This window comes from Halyomorpha halys, unplaced genomic scaffold (assembly GCF_000696795.3).
Source record: "Halyomorpha halys isolate HHAL.00 unplaced genomic scaffold, Hhal_1.1 Scaffold439.1, whole genome shotgun sequence".
Taxonomy (NCBI): domain Eukaryota; kingdom Metazoa; phylum Arthropoda; class Insecta; order Hemiptera; family Pentatomidae; genus Halyomorpha; species Halyomorpha halys.
In genome coordinates this window covers 165,388-183,155 of record NW_027110938.1, presented here as the reverse complement: position 1 = coordinate 183,155, position 17,768 = coordinate 165,388, and the positions used below count along the sequence as shown (strand labels likewise).

The 17,768-nt window shown below is 27.7% G+C and overlaps 2 protein-coding genes across 3 annotated transcripts in view; one reads left to right on the top strand and one right to left on the bottom strand.

The window, feature by feature from the left end:
• Positions 1–13,055, top strand: part of LOC106682753 (cytochrome b5) — a 106,805-nt gene extending 93,750 nt beyond the window's left edge. Inside the window, exons 1-4 of one of the 2 annotated variants that reach the window (XM_014423786.3) lie at positions 2,978–3,171; positions 3,469–3,597; positions 3,671–3,747; positions 12,362–13,055. In XM_014423786.3, the coding sequence (XP_014279272.1) occupies positions 3,055–3,171; positions 3,469–3,597; positions 3,671–3,747; positions 12,362–12,440 (402 nt within the window). In that variant the 5' untranslated portion in view covers positions 2,978–3,054 and the 3' untranslated portion in view covers positions 12,441–13,055. Of the gene's footprint in view, positions 1–2,977; positions 3,172–3,468; positions 3,598–3,670; positions 3,748–12,361 lie in introns of those variants that run through there. The other variant, XM_014423785.3, reaches the window with a different exon arrangement.
• A 3,269-nt stretch (positions 13,056–16,324) lies between these two features.
• LOC136796157 (uncharacterized) overlaps positions 16,325–17,768 on the bottom strand; it is a 5,338-nt gene continuing 3,894 nt past the window's right edge. Inside the window, exon 2 of the mRNA XM_067049056.1 lies at positions 16,325–16,471. Coding sequence (XP_066905157.1) covers positions 16,325–16,471 — 147 coding nt within the window. The remainder of the gene's footprint in view (positions 16,472–17,768) is intronic.

The window sequence follows — 17,768 nt, the reverse complement described above, 5'->3', positions numbered from 1 at the left end:
GTTTAAACTATTTGTCCATTTTATATTTGATTATAACTTTTTTTTTTGTTAAGATAATCGTGTTATTTTATTCTACTATGTAGTTCATAAATAAATAAAGTGATTTATTTCCATAATATAAAATGAGGATGCCAATTATTCTATGTTTTGTGTACTTAATCTATCAGATGAGTTGCGCCCGAACTCGTATGGATTCATATTGCGCCCGACGGAAGGTTAAAAACTACCAACAACACTAGAAAATCTAAAAGAACATTATTTAAAGAAGAGTACATTTGCTGAAATATGAGCCCTAATAGAGCTATTTACGTTCGATAGTTCCTGAGATATAGCCTTTTAAAAAACAACATTTCATAAAAATGTACTGAAATATCAGTAGTTAGTAAAAATCTATATCTCAGGAACTATGTGATGTATAGATGTCTATTAGCACTCGAATTAAACCTAATTTAATGGACTATAAAGTAGTTTATGATCTTTACCTTCATACGAATAGTAGTTTTCATGATATTTGCTAAAATAAATTGATTTATAGTTGTTCGGAAAAAAAGTTTGATTTATGAAGAACTTTATTTCAGAAACCATAGGACGTACAGATGTCTGTCAGCACTCCAATTAATGCTCGTTAAATTTTTCTACAAAATAGTTAATCATGTTTATCTTTGTAGGATTAGTAGTTTTTATGACATTTGACAAAATAAACTCACAAAATGTTAATTTCTAGTTGTTCGTATAAAATATTTTCTTTTTAAAAAAATATATCTCTAGACCTATAAGACGCACATATATCTGCCAAGACCTAAAATAAAGGAAATTTAACTTACTATAAAGTAGTTCATGACACTTATCCTCGTAGGGGTAGTACTTTTTATGATATTCGCATTTGAATATAAATCTGCCAAATGAAAATGTGTCCGAAACTATAAATCAATTAATTTATTTTAGCAAATATCATGACAAATATTATTCCTACGAAGGTAAAAGTCATGAACTACTTTATTGTACATTAAACTAGCTTTAATTTGAGTGCTAAAAGACATCTGTACGTCACATAGTTCCTAAGATATAAATTTCTCAAAATAAATTAACTAATTACTGATATTTCAGTACGTTCCATACAACATTTTTATGAAATGTTGCTTTTTAAAAAGCTGTATCTCGAGAACTATTGAACGTAAATAGCTCTATTAGGGCTTATACTTTAGCAAATTTACTATACTTTAAATGATGTTCTCTTAGAATTTCTTTTGTTGTTGGTAGTTGAAAAGATATAGGGTTCCCAATAAAAAATTAATTCTTTTTAACGTTTTGAAACAGCTGCCATTTTTATTGTCCCTACCTATACTTGACAGACTCATCAGTTTTGACTTGTAATTATACATAGTTTTCATTAAAGTAATAAAAAATTTGGGTGAAATAACTGCCTTTTTTCTCCCCGGTAGTTGTACTTCAAGACGCTGCACAATCACTCTAGGCGCATTGTGGGTGTGTCTTGTGGTTAGGTGGGGGCATCTGACCTCATGGCCCCATACTAATTTATCATCTATTTTCAATAAAGAAACAAACATATCACATTTTGTTTTTCCATTCGTTTATCCTTTTACGTTTCATTAAATTATTCTGATGGGTTGAATAATATTAAATGTTGGTTAAAAGCTAAATTATTCATAAATTTCTAACCTAAGCCCTTGGTGACTATGTGTATAATAGATTAAAAAAATCTTTCTTCTCACATAATTTTGTTTTTAAATAATTTTTTTATAGGTATTTGCCTTATGATAAAAATCAACAAAGGTAAATGGTCTGCAATAATGTGATAACCAATTTTTGGCAGTTATAATATGAATAAAGTAGTATATGTATTTTTTTAAAAAATTAATAAATAATGAATGAAATGTAATTAGAAATTTTTAATTTGCAGATCTTTGAAAATAAACGGAATGGCTGAAACGTGAAAAAAGGAGTTTACAGATAATAAAAAAAGTGTTGAGACTATATGGTTGTTATAATTATTAATTTTTAATTAGATCTTGTGAATGAAAATTATTCTTCCTTGTTTTAATTATTTTATTTTATTACATTAAAACCAATAACAACGTTTTGGGGTTGTCAATAATATAAATATTAATAATTAAAAATACCAACATATTATAAATAGGAAGGTATTTAAGATATCATTATTATAAGACTTATAAGTAATTTTAAAAGATATTTAATTTAACCTGATGATGGAGTAACCTGAAAAGTTGGTTTTAATGAAATAAAATATAATAATTAAAACAAGGAAGAATAATTTTCATTCACAAGATATTATTATGAATGAAACTCATCCAGTAGAAGATATAACATAAATGATTTTTAGTTTAATTAAAATTTGGATAAATCAATGAACATGTTTAAGTATTTAAGTAGTAAAATTTATTAATATTGCTATGCATTTCCGTTATTTTATTTTTATTTTTGAAGGTGTGTTTTAATGAGAAAAAGAAATGAAAATGTTTCAATAATTATAAATAATATTTATTTCTTTAGGATGGATTAAATTTCTTATATAAAAAGTCCAAAAGAGGCGCTTTACTTGTTTCTTGGGTTTATCACAATTTAGAAGATGTTATTTTCAAATGGGAATATGAAAAGAAATCTTATGAACTTGTTAATTTGCATACAATGGACAAGAGAAAATTATATCTGAAGAAATTCTTATCTGATAACCGAGATTTCTCTTTTCTCAAAAATGCCTTGTCATTTTGAATAAAAAAAACCAAAGATTACATGATTTTAAATATAATGCTGATCTGTAATTAATTAATTTTAAATACAATACGTGTGTAATTATATTTAAAATATTTTGTTTAATTATTAATAAGGATTTATCCTTTTATAATAAAGAAAAATATCAAAAAACTTGAACGAAAATAGACATTTATCGTTGGTAGGACTGCCAGCATATGATAAATGGTAGGAGGAATCCATCTGTCCTTGAGTTTAGTCTGTTATTACCGCTCGGTGTGTCCAAGTGTCTTTATTGTGTTGTGAGGTCCACAATTATCGAAAATGGCATCGGAAACTACTATATTTCGGCTTGAAGAAGTGAAGAATAAATGTGACAGCAAGAATACATGGATTGTTATTCATAATTCTGTATACAACGTTACAGAATTCCTTAATGAAGTAAGTCTTCATCTCGATTGCGTCTTAATGTATTTTATATTCTCCTTGGATTCAAATAATGACATTAAAACTGAAGATAATCTACAAAACTACTGATTCTACTTCATAATATAACCTATCTCATGATTTCATTATTGTGCTTATAATCAAAATAATGGTTTAATTTTTACACTTTTTTTTTTTTGTTTACTTGTATATCATTAGTTATGAAGTGTTTTAAATTTAATCTTTCTTGATTCGTTTACTAATATTAAACAACTCAATACTTTAATATTCAAATAGAATTAACAATTTTAGCACCCTGGTGGCGAAGAAGTACTCTTAGAGCAAGCTGGTCGTGATGCGACCGAAGCATTCGAAGATGTTGGTCATTCTAGTGATGCTCGGGACATGATGAAGAAATTCAAGATAGGAGAGATTGCTGAAGTAAGTTTTATTATTATATTCATTATTATTCTAATCGATTATAAATTTTAAAAATATTTTCCTCCTTTTTTAGGAAGACAGAGTACAGACTGAAAAGAAATCTCCTTGGGTCTCATCAAATGACGATGCTCCAAGCACTTCTGGAAATGGGTTAGTGTTAAAAAGTATATGTGGCACTTGGTCATAGAACATGATATCGGAAAAAAATTAAAACTTTTAACTTAAACACGGTCTCATTTAACATCATTTAATATCAATATTATTCTTTTAAAATATATATATATCGGAGAAACTCATTGTAAAATTTATTAAATCACCTTAATGAATAAGATAAAACCAAAAAATGAAATGTATGATAACATGTTTTACGACTGTGCTTCATGTTTCGATCTTATCTTGTATGTAGTAATAGGCTCATGCATTAATTTAGTGATATGGAGTGATTTAAGTGATAGTTCCAGCTTATCACTAAATAAACTCGGCTAATAGTAATATGTTTTCATTAATTTTTTTTTCTTAATTCACTTTAAGTTAAAAAATTTATATAATAATTATAATTTTTTACTATCATAGCTTAATGATTTATATCGTTTGAATTAGTTGTTCAAGTCGAAGGAATCCAATTTTTTAAATTCATTTAGTAAAAATTCGAAAAGACCAATTGATCCAAGGCCATTTAAATCACAATATCTTTGCCACTTAACTCTTTGTTGATCAAACCCTTGAGTCTAAATAAAAGTAAAATCATTGAATGTTTAGAGCAAGGTCAATTTTAATATATTTTTTTGTTTTCATTTCTATTGTTTCCGTGAAATCCTGAATTATGTATGTTTTTACTTTTCATAAGCAGTTATATTACATTGTAACTGAAATTTTAGTTCAATTAAAAATATATAGTCGTGTCACACATAATATCAGTTTTTCTTGATAGCATTATTAATATTATCTAATTTTATTAATTTGACTTTGCTCCTTACCATTCATTTTTATGATGAGTAAATTTTCTTTTTACTTTTCTAATATTTCATTAAGAAAATAAATAAAGTTTTAGAAGGCTTTTAAGTAACTGAGTAATTTTTTTCTTTTTACAACTTCAGAAAGAATCAAGTTATCAATTAAATTTTTTTATGCATGTTCATTCATAACTATGTTTTTTTTAACCGATTTGAATAATATTTTTTTTTTCTATCTAAAAGGTATATCTCTAGGATAGTGCCATATAAATTTCACTAGGATCCAATGAACAAAATTTAAATGACTTCAAAACACTAAAAAAGAAGTAAATAGTTATAAATTAATATTCAAAATCAACTTGAATGGTTCAATAATATAATATTTTTTGTTATTGCCACAAGTCATGCTATAATTTTTATTCTGTTATATATTATTCTCTATAGTTTGCAATTGAAATAAATCTTTTCCAAATTATATAAAACAAATGTTTATTTTCTAAAAAATAAAAAAAAAAATATTCTTTTCATTTTAGTACATTTTGTATCAGTCTATGTTTCAAAGCTTAATTTTCTTCATAAACTAACAGTAAAACTTTAAACAATTTAATGTTGGATTTATATGTTTGCCATTTGCCACAAATCTAAATTTGCTGCTACACGTTTACCAAACTTTGGCATACATATTGTTTTGGACCTGTAATCTGATTAACATTTGTGTTCTTTATATTTTAATTGAGTAAAGAATTTGCTCAACCTTCAGATTCAATAATTTACTATAGTTTAAGATTGTTTATTGTAAAATTTGATTGATTTGGTGTAAAGATTTCATTTCATTAACTTTATCAGTTTATTTAACAATACACAGATATAATAAGTTTATGAAGTCATTATATGTTTGGGTGATTAAATTAACAAATATCCGATTAAAAAAAAAAAGTTGAATTGAGTTATGTAGATAAAACATTTCTATGATTTTTTTTATCATCTACCATTAATTTGCTTATATTTACCGTCCCATTCTTTTGTTCCTTTCTATAATAATTATAAGTTAATCGAATGTTATAGCCGACAAATGTTTAAGGAACATAACAAGCAAGTGGATACAAACATTTTTTGCTTCCTTTGCTATCAAAATTTGAATGAGTCTTGGATCTGAGATAAGTGGAAAATGTATATATCCAACATAACACGTGTGGAAACGCTTGTATGTTTTTGTGACTTTTGCCTAATTCAATTTACGCTAGTAGTAATTGACGAAATGAAAGAAAATATAAATATCTGTAAAGAATATGGTAGATGATGAAAAAATCTTTAGAAATAGCACTATGTAAGCTATACATTCAGCTTTAGTTCTTAAATTATTTTCAAATATTTTTATTTAATTTAATTACCCAAACGTATCATGTATTTATAAACTTATATTTGTGCCGTAATAACAAATAACCCGCTAAAGTTCCGCAAGCGTGTGGATGAAGCACTAGTGCCTTTTTATTTGTGTCTGAAAACTGGAATTCAATGGGTCAGCTGTAAATTCAGGCCAATTTGTACCAGCCAATCCAAATAAATCATAAATCACATGCGCAAATTTTCCATAGTTTGGTGAACGTGTAGAATGCTCCTTAAGACTTTTTTATTCATATAGCTGTGTTATAAAAAAAAGAATAAAAATAATTTATTGTTCTGTTTAGTTTGATTTTGAATAGTATATTATGTTAGGTAGTTAATAATCCTCCCTTAGTAAAATTATTTATATCTTTATTAGTTAATATTTTGATTTTGGATATACAATTTTATATTTAGTTATTTTAAAAGAGAAAAATCTCTAAATGAGGCATGGAAATGGTAAAGGCTGTAAATCCCAAAAAACTAGTTTTGAGAAAACAGATGACTGACCATGCTTTTTGTTCGAAAATTATGAACCAATTACAACACTAGGAACTAAACCGTTCAAGATAGGAACTTCTAGCGGTTACCAGTCAATTTCTGGAACTTACAGCCTTTTCCATTTCCATGCCTAAAATTTCTTCTTACTTCATTTATTTCTATATTTTGTACAATGTTTCGGACAAACTATTCATTATCAAGTCCATCTTAGTTATTTGATTTAATACCCGCCTCATTTTTAGGGATTTGTCCCAGTGATAAAATATTATATTATCAATTGACATTATCAATAAACTCGTTTTGTACAATATTGAGAATATTGTATTTTTTAATTAGGACAATATAAAAAAAAAAAAATCTGTATCTAGAAATACAGAGTCAGGGGTGTAGTCCGTACTTTGTAAGGAAGTACTGTCACTGGACCAATGGTTGTGCTAGGAAGTAATATTATCGGAATCAAACTTGACCGCCAGATTCATTCCCAATTAAGTGTACCCACTTTTATGAGGCTGGGAAAACCCCAGGCGGCTCCAAAAAACCCACAGGGTTGACTCACAGCTATAGTTACAGAATAAATGAACTATCTGTCACAGGCGGATTTGAACCCAGATCCTTGGAGTTATTAGCACAGTGCCTTACCACTGAGCCACACCAATCCAAATTAGGAGGATATAAGTCATAAATAATTAAGATGGACTGAATACTGGACAGTTTGTCTTAAATGTTATCCACAATATAGAAATACATGAAGTAAGAGGTATTAACGGTTTTTTCTTCTTGAAAAGAAATAAATATATATTGTTTATTTCTTATTAGTAGTTTTTATGTGCAGTTTTGAAGTTATTATATTTTTTTTTAAATCATTAAATAATCATTATTGATACAAATTCATAGTGTTATATTATTATATGTTATATCATATTATATAAAGAATAATCTATATAATAATAATAAGATTTAAGTCTTGATACTATAGCAACCGGTCATTGGTGCTAGCATTTAAGAAATGTGGTTTAGGGGAAGGTTAATGTAATGCGATAACAGTTAGACACTTTGGCCCCATTCATAAAATATTGGGGGCCAATAGAATTTGCTAAAGGCCATTGGACTAAGAAGAAGAGAATTTTCTTGATAAAAATTAATATTTTTTAAATAACATTCTGACCTCTTTAAAACTACTTGCTGTTATGGAAATGAAGAGAAAGAAATGTTTTATTAAGCAATGCTACCTAGATATATCGGGTTGATAAGACACCCATCATACTTAATAATCCATGATTGGATATACAATGCAACATATATTAACAAAGATACAAAAAAAAAAAAAAAAGGATTATTTTTATTTTTTTTTTTTTGTTTAATGATATTGTCAATGTTATATAAAATAAATATTAATTTTCTTCAAAAACACTTTTTTCTGTTAAGTCCATTTGTTATTATTGTCGTTTTAACAAGACTTATCTTACTTGGAAAAGTTAAGGGAAGAACTTTGAAGAACTTACCTCAGTTAAAAAAGTGAAGGGAACAACTTGAAGTCAGTTATCAACTGGAACAAAATACATCCAGTCTGCGTACAACCCTCTGATCCCATTCATAAGTTTAACAACCTTCAACCTCAACCACCCAACCTCCTACCCGTGCTCCCAGTGCTCGCATAGTTTTTAGTCATTCGAAGAAAAAATAATTCTCACTCCTTTTGGTATACCATTCAGACGACATAATTTTTAACAAGTGCTTTTTATAATAATATAGTTAATAAATAAATTGTTTTTCTTGGAGATCTTTTGTTTTTCTTTCAATTAACTTTTAAATAGCACATACCCTTTCTGGACATCCAATATAAATTACACTGCCAATTTTATTATGTAATTAAAATAAACTATACATTAGTGGTGTCCTTTGACATTGTCTATGGGCAATTTCAATATGGAGAGGTATATGTATTTAAATTCTACTCTAATATCAAATTTACTTGTAAATTGTTATTCTCTTCATTTATGTCATCCACAATACTACTCGTGAAGAATCCTGCCGATGGTCAGCACTTCTGGTGGCCGTCATGAGAATCACTCTATTATCACATTATTTATGTATCGATGATTGACCGTATGTGAATTTGAAGAGTCATATTAAGGAGACCCAAAAGTATTTCTCAAAATTTATTGATTGCTGCCGTTTTGACCCGCAATAGGGGTATTCATGTTGATGATGTTGTGTTAAATGTTTTACCATGTTAAATGTTATAATTATAAGATTGTGAGCAGCCCTATTTGAAGTCATGTTAAATGTTAAATGCATAAGAGCCCCTAGCGGATTTTCTCAGCAACTTGTTGTATAAGCCTTTATGTTTATAACCTTCCTTCCAGACCCTCATGTTATTGTTTACTTCAGTTTTGATTTAAGTAATTAATTACAACATGCCTAGAGTGAGTGAAAAGTGGAATTTGTGAGAAAGTTTAGCTTATGAAATGAAATGAAAAAATAACTTTATTCTGGGACATATGTCCCCTAAGAATAATTACATGGTTCATAAAGTGAGATTTTTATCTGGCGAGCGTTTACAAATTTTCAGATAGTAGAATGAAATTACATTTTTTTTTTTCTCAAATGTATCATTAAAATTATCCATTCTGGTTTAATAACAGGGATATGAATATCACAAACACACGAAAGAACTGGGCTGTCACAACAAAAATGGCGGCGATCTCAACTGGTCTATTGTGTGACGTCATTCTCCATTTAACAGACCAAGTAACAGACCCTCAGCCATGTTAAATGTTATTTCGTTTTACCACGGTAAAAGAAGGCAATTTTTTTACGCTTTAACATGTTAAACCAAAGATCATGAATACCCCTTCTGTAGTTCTTCACCAGGGCTGTTGTGATGGGTAAAGAAGTGCATAATAGACAAAGGAAGTTTCCTTTTTTTCAAAAAAATTTAAAGTTACTTTGTCTATTACGTACATCTCCATTAATCTCCACAGCTCTAATGAAGACCTACTTTGTGGGTCAAAACGACGGAAATCAGTAAATAATTTAAAACTAATTTTTGTTCCTCCTGACTGCAGCCCTGACTATACTACCTTATTAGCAGAAATGGGCAAAATTTGATATAGTTGAAACTAATAGCTAAAATTGCCATGGATACGACCCTTATTCATGAATGAATCATTGATAAATAAATATTGTTTCCATGACAATGTCACTTATTTGTCAACTTCCAACAATTAGTACAAGAGCCAGGTAGAAAAAAAGGCAGTTATCTCACCCCAATTTTTGGTTACTTTAATGAAAACTATGTATAATTAATAGTCTAAATTGATGAGTCTGCCAAGTATAGTTAGGAGGAATAATGAAATGACGGCTGTTTCAAAACCTTAAAAAAACATAAATTTTTCATTCGGAGCTCTTCATCTTAAAAACTACCAACAATACTAGAAAATCTAAGGGAACATTATTTAAAGAAGAGTAAATTTGCTGAAATATTAGCCCTAAAATTACTATTTACGTCCAATAGTTCTCGAGATATAGTTTTTTGAAAAGCAAAATTTCTTAAAAATCTACTGAAAGATTAGTAGTTAGTTAATTTATTTTGAAAAATCTATATCTCAAAAACCATTTGACGTACAGATGTCTATTAGCACTCAAATTAAAGATAGTTTAATCAGCTATAAAGTAATTTATGATGTTTATTTTCGTAGGAGTAGTAGTTTTCTTGAAATTTGCTAAAATAAGTTGATTTATAGTTGTTCGGACAATAAGTTTGATTTATGAAAAACTTCATTTCAGAAACTATTGGACGTGCAGATGTCTATCAGTGCTCAAATTAAAGCTGGTTAAATTTACTAGAAAATAGTTAATTATGTTTATCTTTGTAGGAGTAGTAGTTTTTATGATATTTGACAAAATAAACTCATTAAATGTTAATTTCTAGTTGTTCGTATAAAATGTTGGATTTTTGAAAACATATATTTCTAGATCTATAAGACGCACATATATCAGCTAACACTAAAAACAAAGGAAATTTAACTTACTATAAAGTAGTTTATGACACTTATCTTCGTAGGGGTAGTAGTTTTTATGATATTCACATATGAATATAAATTTGGCAAATGAAAATTTGTCCGAACAACCATAAATCAAATTATTTTAGCAAATTTCATGTAAACTATTACGCCTAAGAAGATAAAGGTTATATACTACTTTATAGTACATTAAATTAATTTTAATTTGAGTGCTAATAGACATCTGTACGTCAAATGGTTTTTGAGATATAAATTTTTCAAAATAAATATACTAACTACTGATCTTTCAGTCAGTACCTGCCTTACAATATTTTTACAAAATGTTACTTTTTAAAAAGTTATATCTCGAAAACTATTTAACGTAAATAACTCTATTAGGGCTCATATTTTAGCTAATTTACTCTTCTTTAAATGACGTTCTCTTCAGTTTTCTTGCATTTTGTTCCTACTTTTTAAGATATAGAGCTCCGAATGAAAAATTAGTTTGTTACAGCCACAAATTAGTTGAAACAGCCGCCATTTTTTATTCCCCCTACTTATACTTGGCAGACTCATCAATTTTGGCTAGCAATTATACCTAGTTTTTATTAAAGTAATGAAAAATTGGGGTGAGATAACTGCCTTTTTTCTCCTCTTGGGGTCTTGTACTATTAGGTTCGTTACTTGTTTATATAACTGTAAGTTCTTGTTGAGTTTATTTTTGAAAATAAATATATATATTTTTTTTTAAATTTATTTTTGGTTAGTTCTCTCATAACTAACAATTTAGATATCTCTCTCCATGGAAGAAGGAGCAGTGACATTTTTCCAAAGTTATGGCATTATTGCATCGAATAAACTTTTCAGCAATGGACATGAAATGAAAATGTTTAATTCAAGCCACTGGAGGTTTTATGACATACCCTGCTATGAGCACTTTTAAATAAAAAGTGGTAAATGATTGTAGAATTACCAATTAACATTATTTACCGCAGTCAGGTTTATATATTGGGTATTTTAAATGCCATTTAGGAAATATTAGCTTTTATATACAAGCACTTTTCAATAAAATGTGGTGAATGATTTTACAATTCCGAATTGACATTACTGCAGTCAGGATTATATATTCGGTATTTTAAGAACATTCGTGGGTATTTTAAATGCTATTTAGGAATTTTTATCGCCAGAATAATGTGAAATATTAGTTTGTACTAATTATTTGAAATGTTGTATATATTTTGTTTTTAAATAATTTAAATGGGATTTAAAGTAATTTTTGTTGTATGTATATATATATATATTATTCATTAACTTAAGATATCCCATTTTACCACTTTTATTATCTTATCTCAACAATAATTGTTGTGATAAGTTAATGATTGATACAGGTTTATTTTGACTGTGTTTATTTGACTTTGGCATAATAACCTTCAAAGTTTTATAAATAAATGTTGAGGCTAAAATACTAATGTTTATGATTCTCATCAACAATGGCCGAAACGTAGGACATGTGATATGATTTAATAAAGAAATTTTGAGACTTATTGGATATCTTTTGATATTATTAGTAACTTCCATTGTTTTTACTTACTTGTATTAGTAATAAGATACAACTTCCCATAAATCAAAACAATATAAATATCATTAGGAAAACTAGACAGACTTTAGAACAAAAATAAAATTTATTATCAGTTGTTCTGAAGCTGCTCACTAGGTTCGCTGACCATTGACAGAATTTTCACAAGTACTCTAAATTTTTATTAGTTCTTTCTGTCTCAAATCCACCCAAATCATGTTATCAAGTGTATTTGGATGGATTTTGGACTCATATGATGTTACCAGATACTTATAAACTGGGGTATATCTTTATTGAAATGTATTGTGGAAAAATGTATATAAATTTTCTTTGATGTTTTTCTTAAGCTTGATGTCTTGGCTGGCTCCGCTTGTTCTTGGTGTTTTGGCTACACTCGTCTACAGGCATTTCTTCTTGAGTCAGTAAATCGACGGACGGGGACTACCTCAAATAGTGAATTAACTACTCAACACATTTTATCTCCTTCATGTGTTACTTCTCTTTTCCTCCTCTACTCTGGCATTTAAATAAGGAAATATTTATAAATGTAATCATATATTATGTAATATATAAGATTTAAAAAGACTCATCAGGAGGTAAGAGTTGCATGGTATTCAATGTTGTCCATATTACTGTAATTTATTATGAATTGATTCTGGTGCGGTACAACTTTTTCTTTCATTCTTATTTTAATTTTTTTTTTAGTTTGTTTTAAAATTAAGTGTCATTCCATTGTTTAGAAGTCCGACAAACCTTTTTTTTTTTTTTTTTTTTTAAAATATTTTTATAAAACTTAGGCTAGAGAAATTTTGTTGTCTTGAAGTAAAGACATTAATCTGTTAAAGGTTGTAAATCTTTTTTATCCTGTTTTCTAATTAAATTTTTAGTATACTGTTTATATAATTTGAGATGTTTACATTAAAGGGGCCACTGTTGAAAACAATTTGTTACAAACTGAACCCATATTATTGTTACTTGTAGTTAGCCATGTGCATTATTTATGGCATGTTAAATGGTAATAAAGTTGTTTCCTACAATTAATTGCCTTATTAAAATTCCTTTATCTATTATAAATATATATATATACCTTATTTTCCTGAATTTAAGTCATTTTTCCTGAAATTATCTCCGGTAAAATGAAGGGAATAGTTGGCCTATATTTAGGATCAAACTAGACAAATTTTTAGTCTGACAAAACTCTTATGTTTTTATAAATGGAAGATCCGGATGCGGTTAAATTATTTATTGGGTTGTAAAATAAGTTTGTAGTGTTTTTACTGGCGATTTCAATAAAAACTTCAGATTCTTATAAATATTTTTAATCAATTATATATGAAAAAGGGAGAAGAATAAAGGAAGAAAATGAACGAGACAGAAAACGTACCCATCAGACTAAAAGTCAGAGCGAAAGTGAACTGTTTTGACAGGATGTATTGGGAAGAGTGGGAATTGGCAGTTAAAGTACGTTATATTTCAAAATAATTTTAAAGTAAACAGTATAGAAAATTAAACAATATATTAAAATAAATTTAATTTAATTTATTATCTTTGGTATTCTTGATTTTATTCTTATCCCCCTTTTCTTAGTTTGTACTGCATTTTATATTACTTATTTTTTTAAGTTTTCATTATTTGTCTAAAACCTTTTATTCTTATTTAATTTTTACGTTACATAGTATACCCTTTTAATTTTTCATTTACTTTGACTCACTTTTGTTTACATCATTTAGGTGTTAGTATCTTTTTAAGCCCTGCGACGTGAGGCGAAACGTTGGCTCAGTATAAATAGCTTGATCACTATTTGAGTTTTTATTTGACCGCACCCAGACCATCTTCCATTTATTCACAGTTAGTTAACGATCTCCCAGTATGCCTCATATTTTTCAAGTTACTTCATAATTTACTTTTGTGATCGGATACTAAATGCAGTTTATATTATTTATAAGTGAAAATCATTCCTTTCCTATCGCACATTTTTTGGAGAGAAGATACAATAAAAAAATTTGTTCAAAGCGGGATCAAGGATGATTTATTCATGAAAAATACAATCAAATATTTAAACTGAAACTTGAAAAGAAAAACAAAGGTTATATGGAATCCAAGCAGAGGAATTATTGATGTAAATGGTACAAACCTAATTAGGTAAGTTTAAGCAAAAGCAAAAACAAAAATGTATTGTAATAATTTTTTAAAAATATTAAAAATTAAATAAAAAGAATCTGAATAGTTTTTAAACTTTTTTCAAATATGAAAGAATAACTTGGGTTCAAATTAAGAACTTTAATAATAAATAGATAATATAATTTTATTATATAACAAGACTCTTAATTTTATTATATAAAAAGAGAGGCTCTTAATCTCAGGGCGTGTTGTTACTAGACAATCAGAACAGGCATCTACAATAATTAAATTTAAAATCTATTTTACACATGTATCTAACTTTATGTATACAAAAACTAACCAAGCTCTATGATCTTCTTTCGTTGATTCCTGGTATCTTCTTTGTTCTTAATCTTATTGTCCTTGTGTCCAAAATGGCTTCCTTCTTGCCAGACAGAAATTCATGAGGACCTCCTCGTCTATGGAGACATCCTCTCACCTCTCTCTTCACACAAAAACTGTTCCCTCCAAAAACCAAAACCTGCCTTGAGGTTACATGTAAACAACAATTGTTGCACAACAGTTAGGGATTTTTCCAAATGATTAACTTTCTGAATATTATTCATTAGCACTATTTCTCGATTTCTATTTTTCTTTTAATTTACTGTTTTTTCAATTATGATGGGAACAGTTAAAATAGTTTTTTTATGATATTTGAATCTGCTCAACATGGCCTTGATTCAACATACTGCCATCTTGGTTTTTTGTATCACGAAGTTATTATAAACAATGAAACTTGGTTAGCTTGCTTTTTGGATAAAAAAAACAAATGAACAATATTAAAATGATACATAAAATAAAACATATTAAAAACCATTTATACATCAAAATATACTATTTACACAAAAAGAGCATATTACAGTATATTCTAATTTTAAAGCTTCATTAAAAATTTTTTATAATGAGTTGGTTATGATACACTAATAAACAGAACTTATTTGTTTGTGCCGACGTTTTCGACCTGAATTTCAGGCCATCATGTGGGCTGAAAAAAAAATTAGATAGCACCTTTAATTCAGAGAAACATACAAATAAAATAATAATAAACAAATTTGGAAATATACTCAACAATAAATTAATTAGTAGTCGATACTAATAGAAGATAAAATATAATATTGTAGCGGTAAGAATTATACAAAATAAAAAATTATTAAAAAACAGATAATCTAATATTATAATAAACAGATATACTATACCATAATGTCTGTAAACCCTGTGGTGATTCATCTGGAAGTTTGATATCTGACACCTTTGTTCTCCAGGGCTTTTACCATACCATGCATTGTTCCGGCTTCTTAAAAATTATTTTTATGTTTGAATATTTAAATTTACAATCCTAAAACTGAAAACACCTTTTTCACTTACAAATGATCTAATAAATGTTATAATCCTCTATTTCAAAGGAACTATTTATAAATAGTAAATAATTCTTAATTTATATTTATCCAATAAATTATGACTTATCTTACATCATTGAAATGAAAATTTTGTTCTCACATTATTAATTTTAATCAACCTTTTTAATATTTTATACAATATAATTACAATGTCTCTTTTTTGTTCTTGGTAACAGTGAACAATTTTTGCTTTTATTCAATAAGAAACATAAAATATCCTTACAATATTGTAATATCCTCTTTAATGAGTAAATAGTTATTTTTATATATAAAATGATTTTAGTTATGTTTTTATTTTATGTATCAACCTTAAATATTATTCATTTGTTTGTTCATTCATTAAATGAAAATAAAATTCTATTATCTAAGTTACTTGTAATTATATATACATAAAACCAATGTGGTTACATTAGTTGGTTAACTATATTTACAAATTATGTTACATGATGCTCACTGAAATTCATAGTTTTATTTACCTAATTTAAGATCCTTTTATAAACAATTTTAGCATTAAAAAAATGGAAATATGTGCCAAAATAAAATTTCTAATTACATATTGTTAACCATTTAAGAGGGAAATTACATTTTTTTCTTTTTTACTATATGGAGGAAAATTTTTGTCTCACAAACATATATCCGAATTTTTATTAATTTTGACACTTTAAAAGCATAAATATTTCTTGTACTTTTGTATTACTTTGAATGACCTTATAAAATGTTTTGTATGTTTAAAATTTCCAAGAATAATTTTTTTCAGGCATTATTTAATTCATCAGCTTTAGGAGCATATGTGTTTAAGGAATCCAAATTTGTATCAGATAATTCATTTGTAGATAAAACAAAACTTACAAGATTTATTCCCCACAATGAAGTATTCCTAAAAACAAGAACCACTGTTATCTGAAATAAATATATGATTAAAATTGCAATATATAAATAGGAAAATAATCATGATTGAAATAAGATTGCAGAGGTCCTTAAACAAATGCAAATCCGAGATTAGGAATGATATGAGACACTCGTAACCCAATCCAAGTAATAGAAATGAACTATGCCAATCTGTGAGGTTTCTTCTACTTAATTAACTAAATGCTGAAAACTTTTCAATATATTTTTAATACGCAGTCATAAAGGCCTAAGTCACTTTTTGAACATTTGGAGATTATGTCATAGTATTATAGCACCAAATCAGAGCTACCGGTTGGTATTAAGGTCTTTATGCTTCAGATAGACTTAATACTATAAAAATATCAATAATTAGATTTTACATAATGCTTTGAACTTTGTTTTTGCTTTCATGAAAAATTCATACTTTCTACAAGCCCTAATGATCGCGCATAAAAGATATATATATTGTAATATGCTCTTTTTGAGTAAATAGTATATTTTGATGTATAAAGGATTTTTGATATGTTTTATTTTATGTATCATTTTTGTGGCGGCAGTGGGGGTTCAAAAGTGAACTGACCAATACTACCGGCCACTATTAAATGAAAAAAAATAAGAAAATAGTATTAAATAAATCTTTATTTAATTAATTAACAAAAATAAATCCCAAATAGCAACATATTTGCCTAAATAAAAGATGTACTTTTACAGATTATATAAATTAACAAAGAAATTAAAGAAAAATAAAATTAATTGAAATAAAACAAAATGCTCCCTATAGATATTATTAAAAATTAAAATAAATTAATCTATTACAAAAAAAAAGTTTATGAGCTGGAGTCTTGAACTCACGATATTTTTTCACTGAGCGATCTCGTCTTCGCTGAACAGTGGTTATTGTAGACAGTGTCACAATGTCCCGCTGAGGGCTGAGTAATTAATAATCACTACTTGTCCCTGACTAATTGTCTGTTGGGACTTGATCCCTTTAACTCGATATGGGGACTTGGTCCCGAGACCTTACTACTCTTGGTTCTTAACACACTGTATAGGATTAAGCCATAGTACTCGCACTGTGTCCGGACTTAATTCCTAAACGGTATTCAATGGATACACACTGCTATGTATCGAGGAATTAGCCATGATTTCAACAATATGTCGTTTATTAAGGTTTTTTGCTATCTGTCCTCGATACCTGGTTAGGGTAGGAGTCTCTTACTGAGTCCCCGGATATGAAAACATCTCTATTAAGTTTGTCACATTACCAGAGGCCCCTGAGAAAATTAGATTGACTAACCTTTAAGTATCG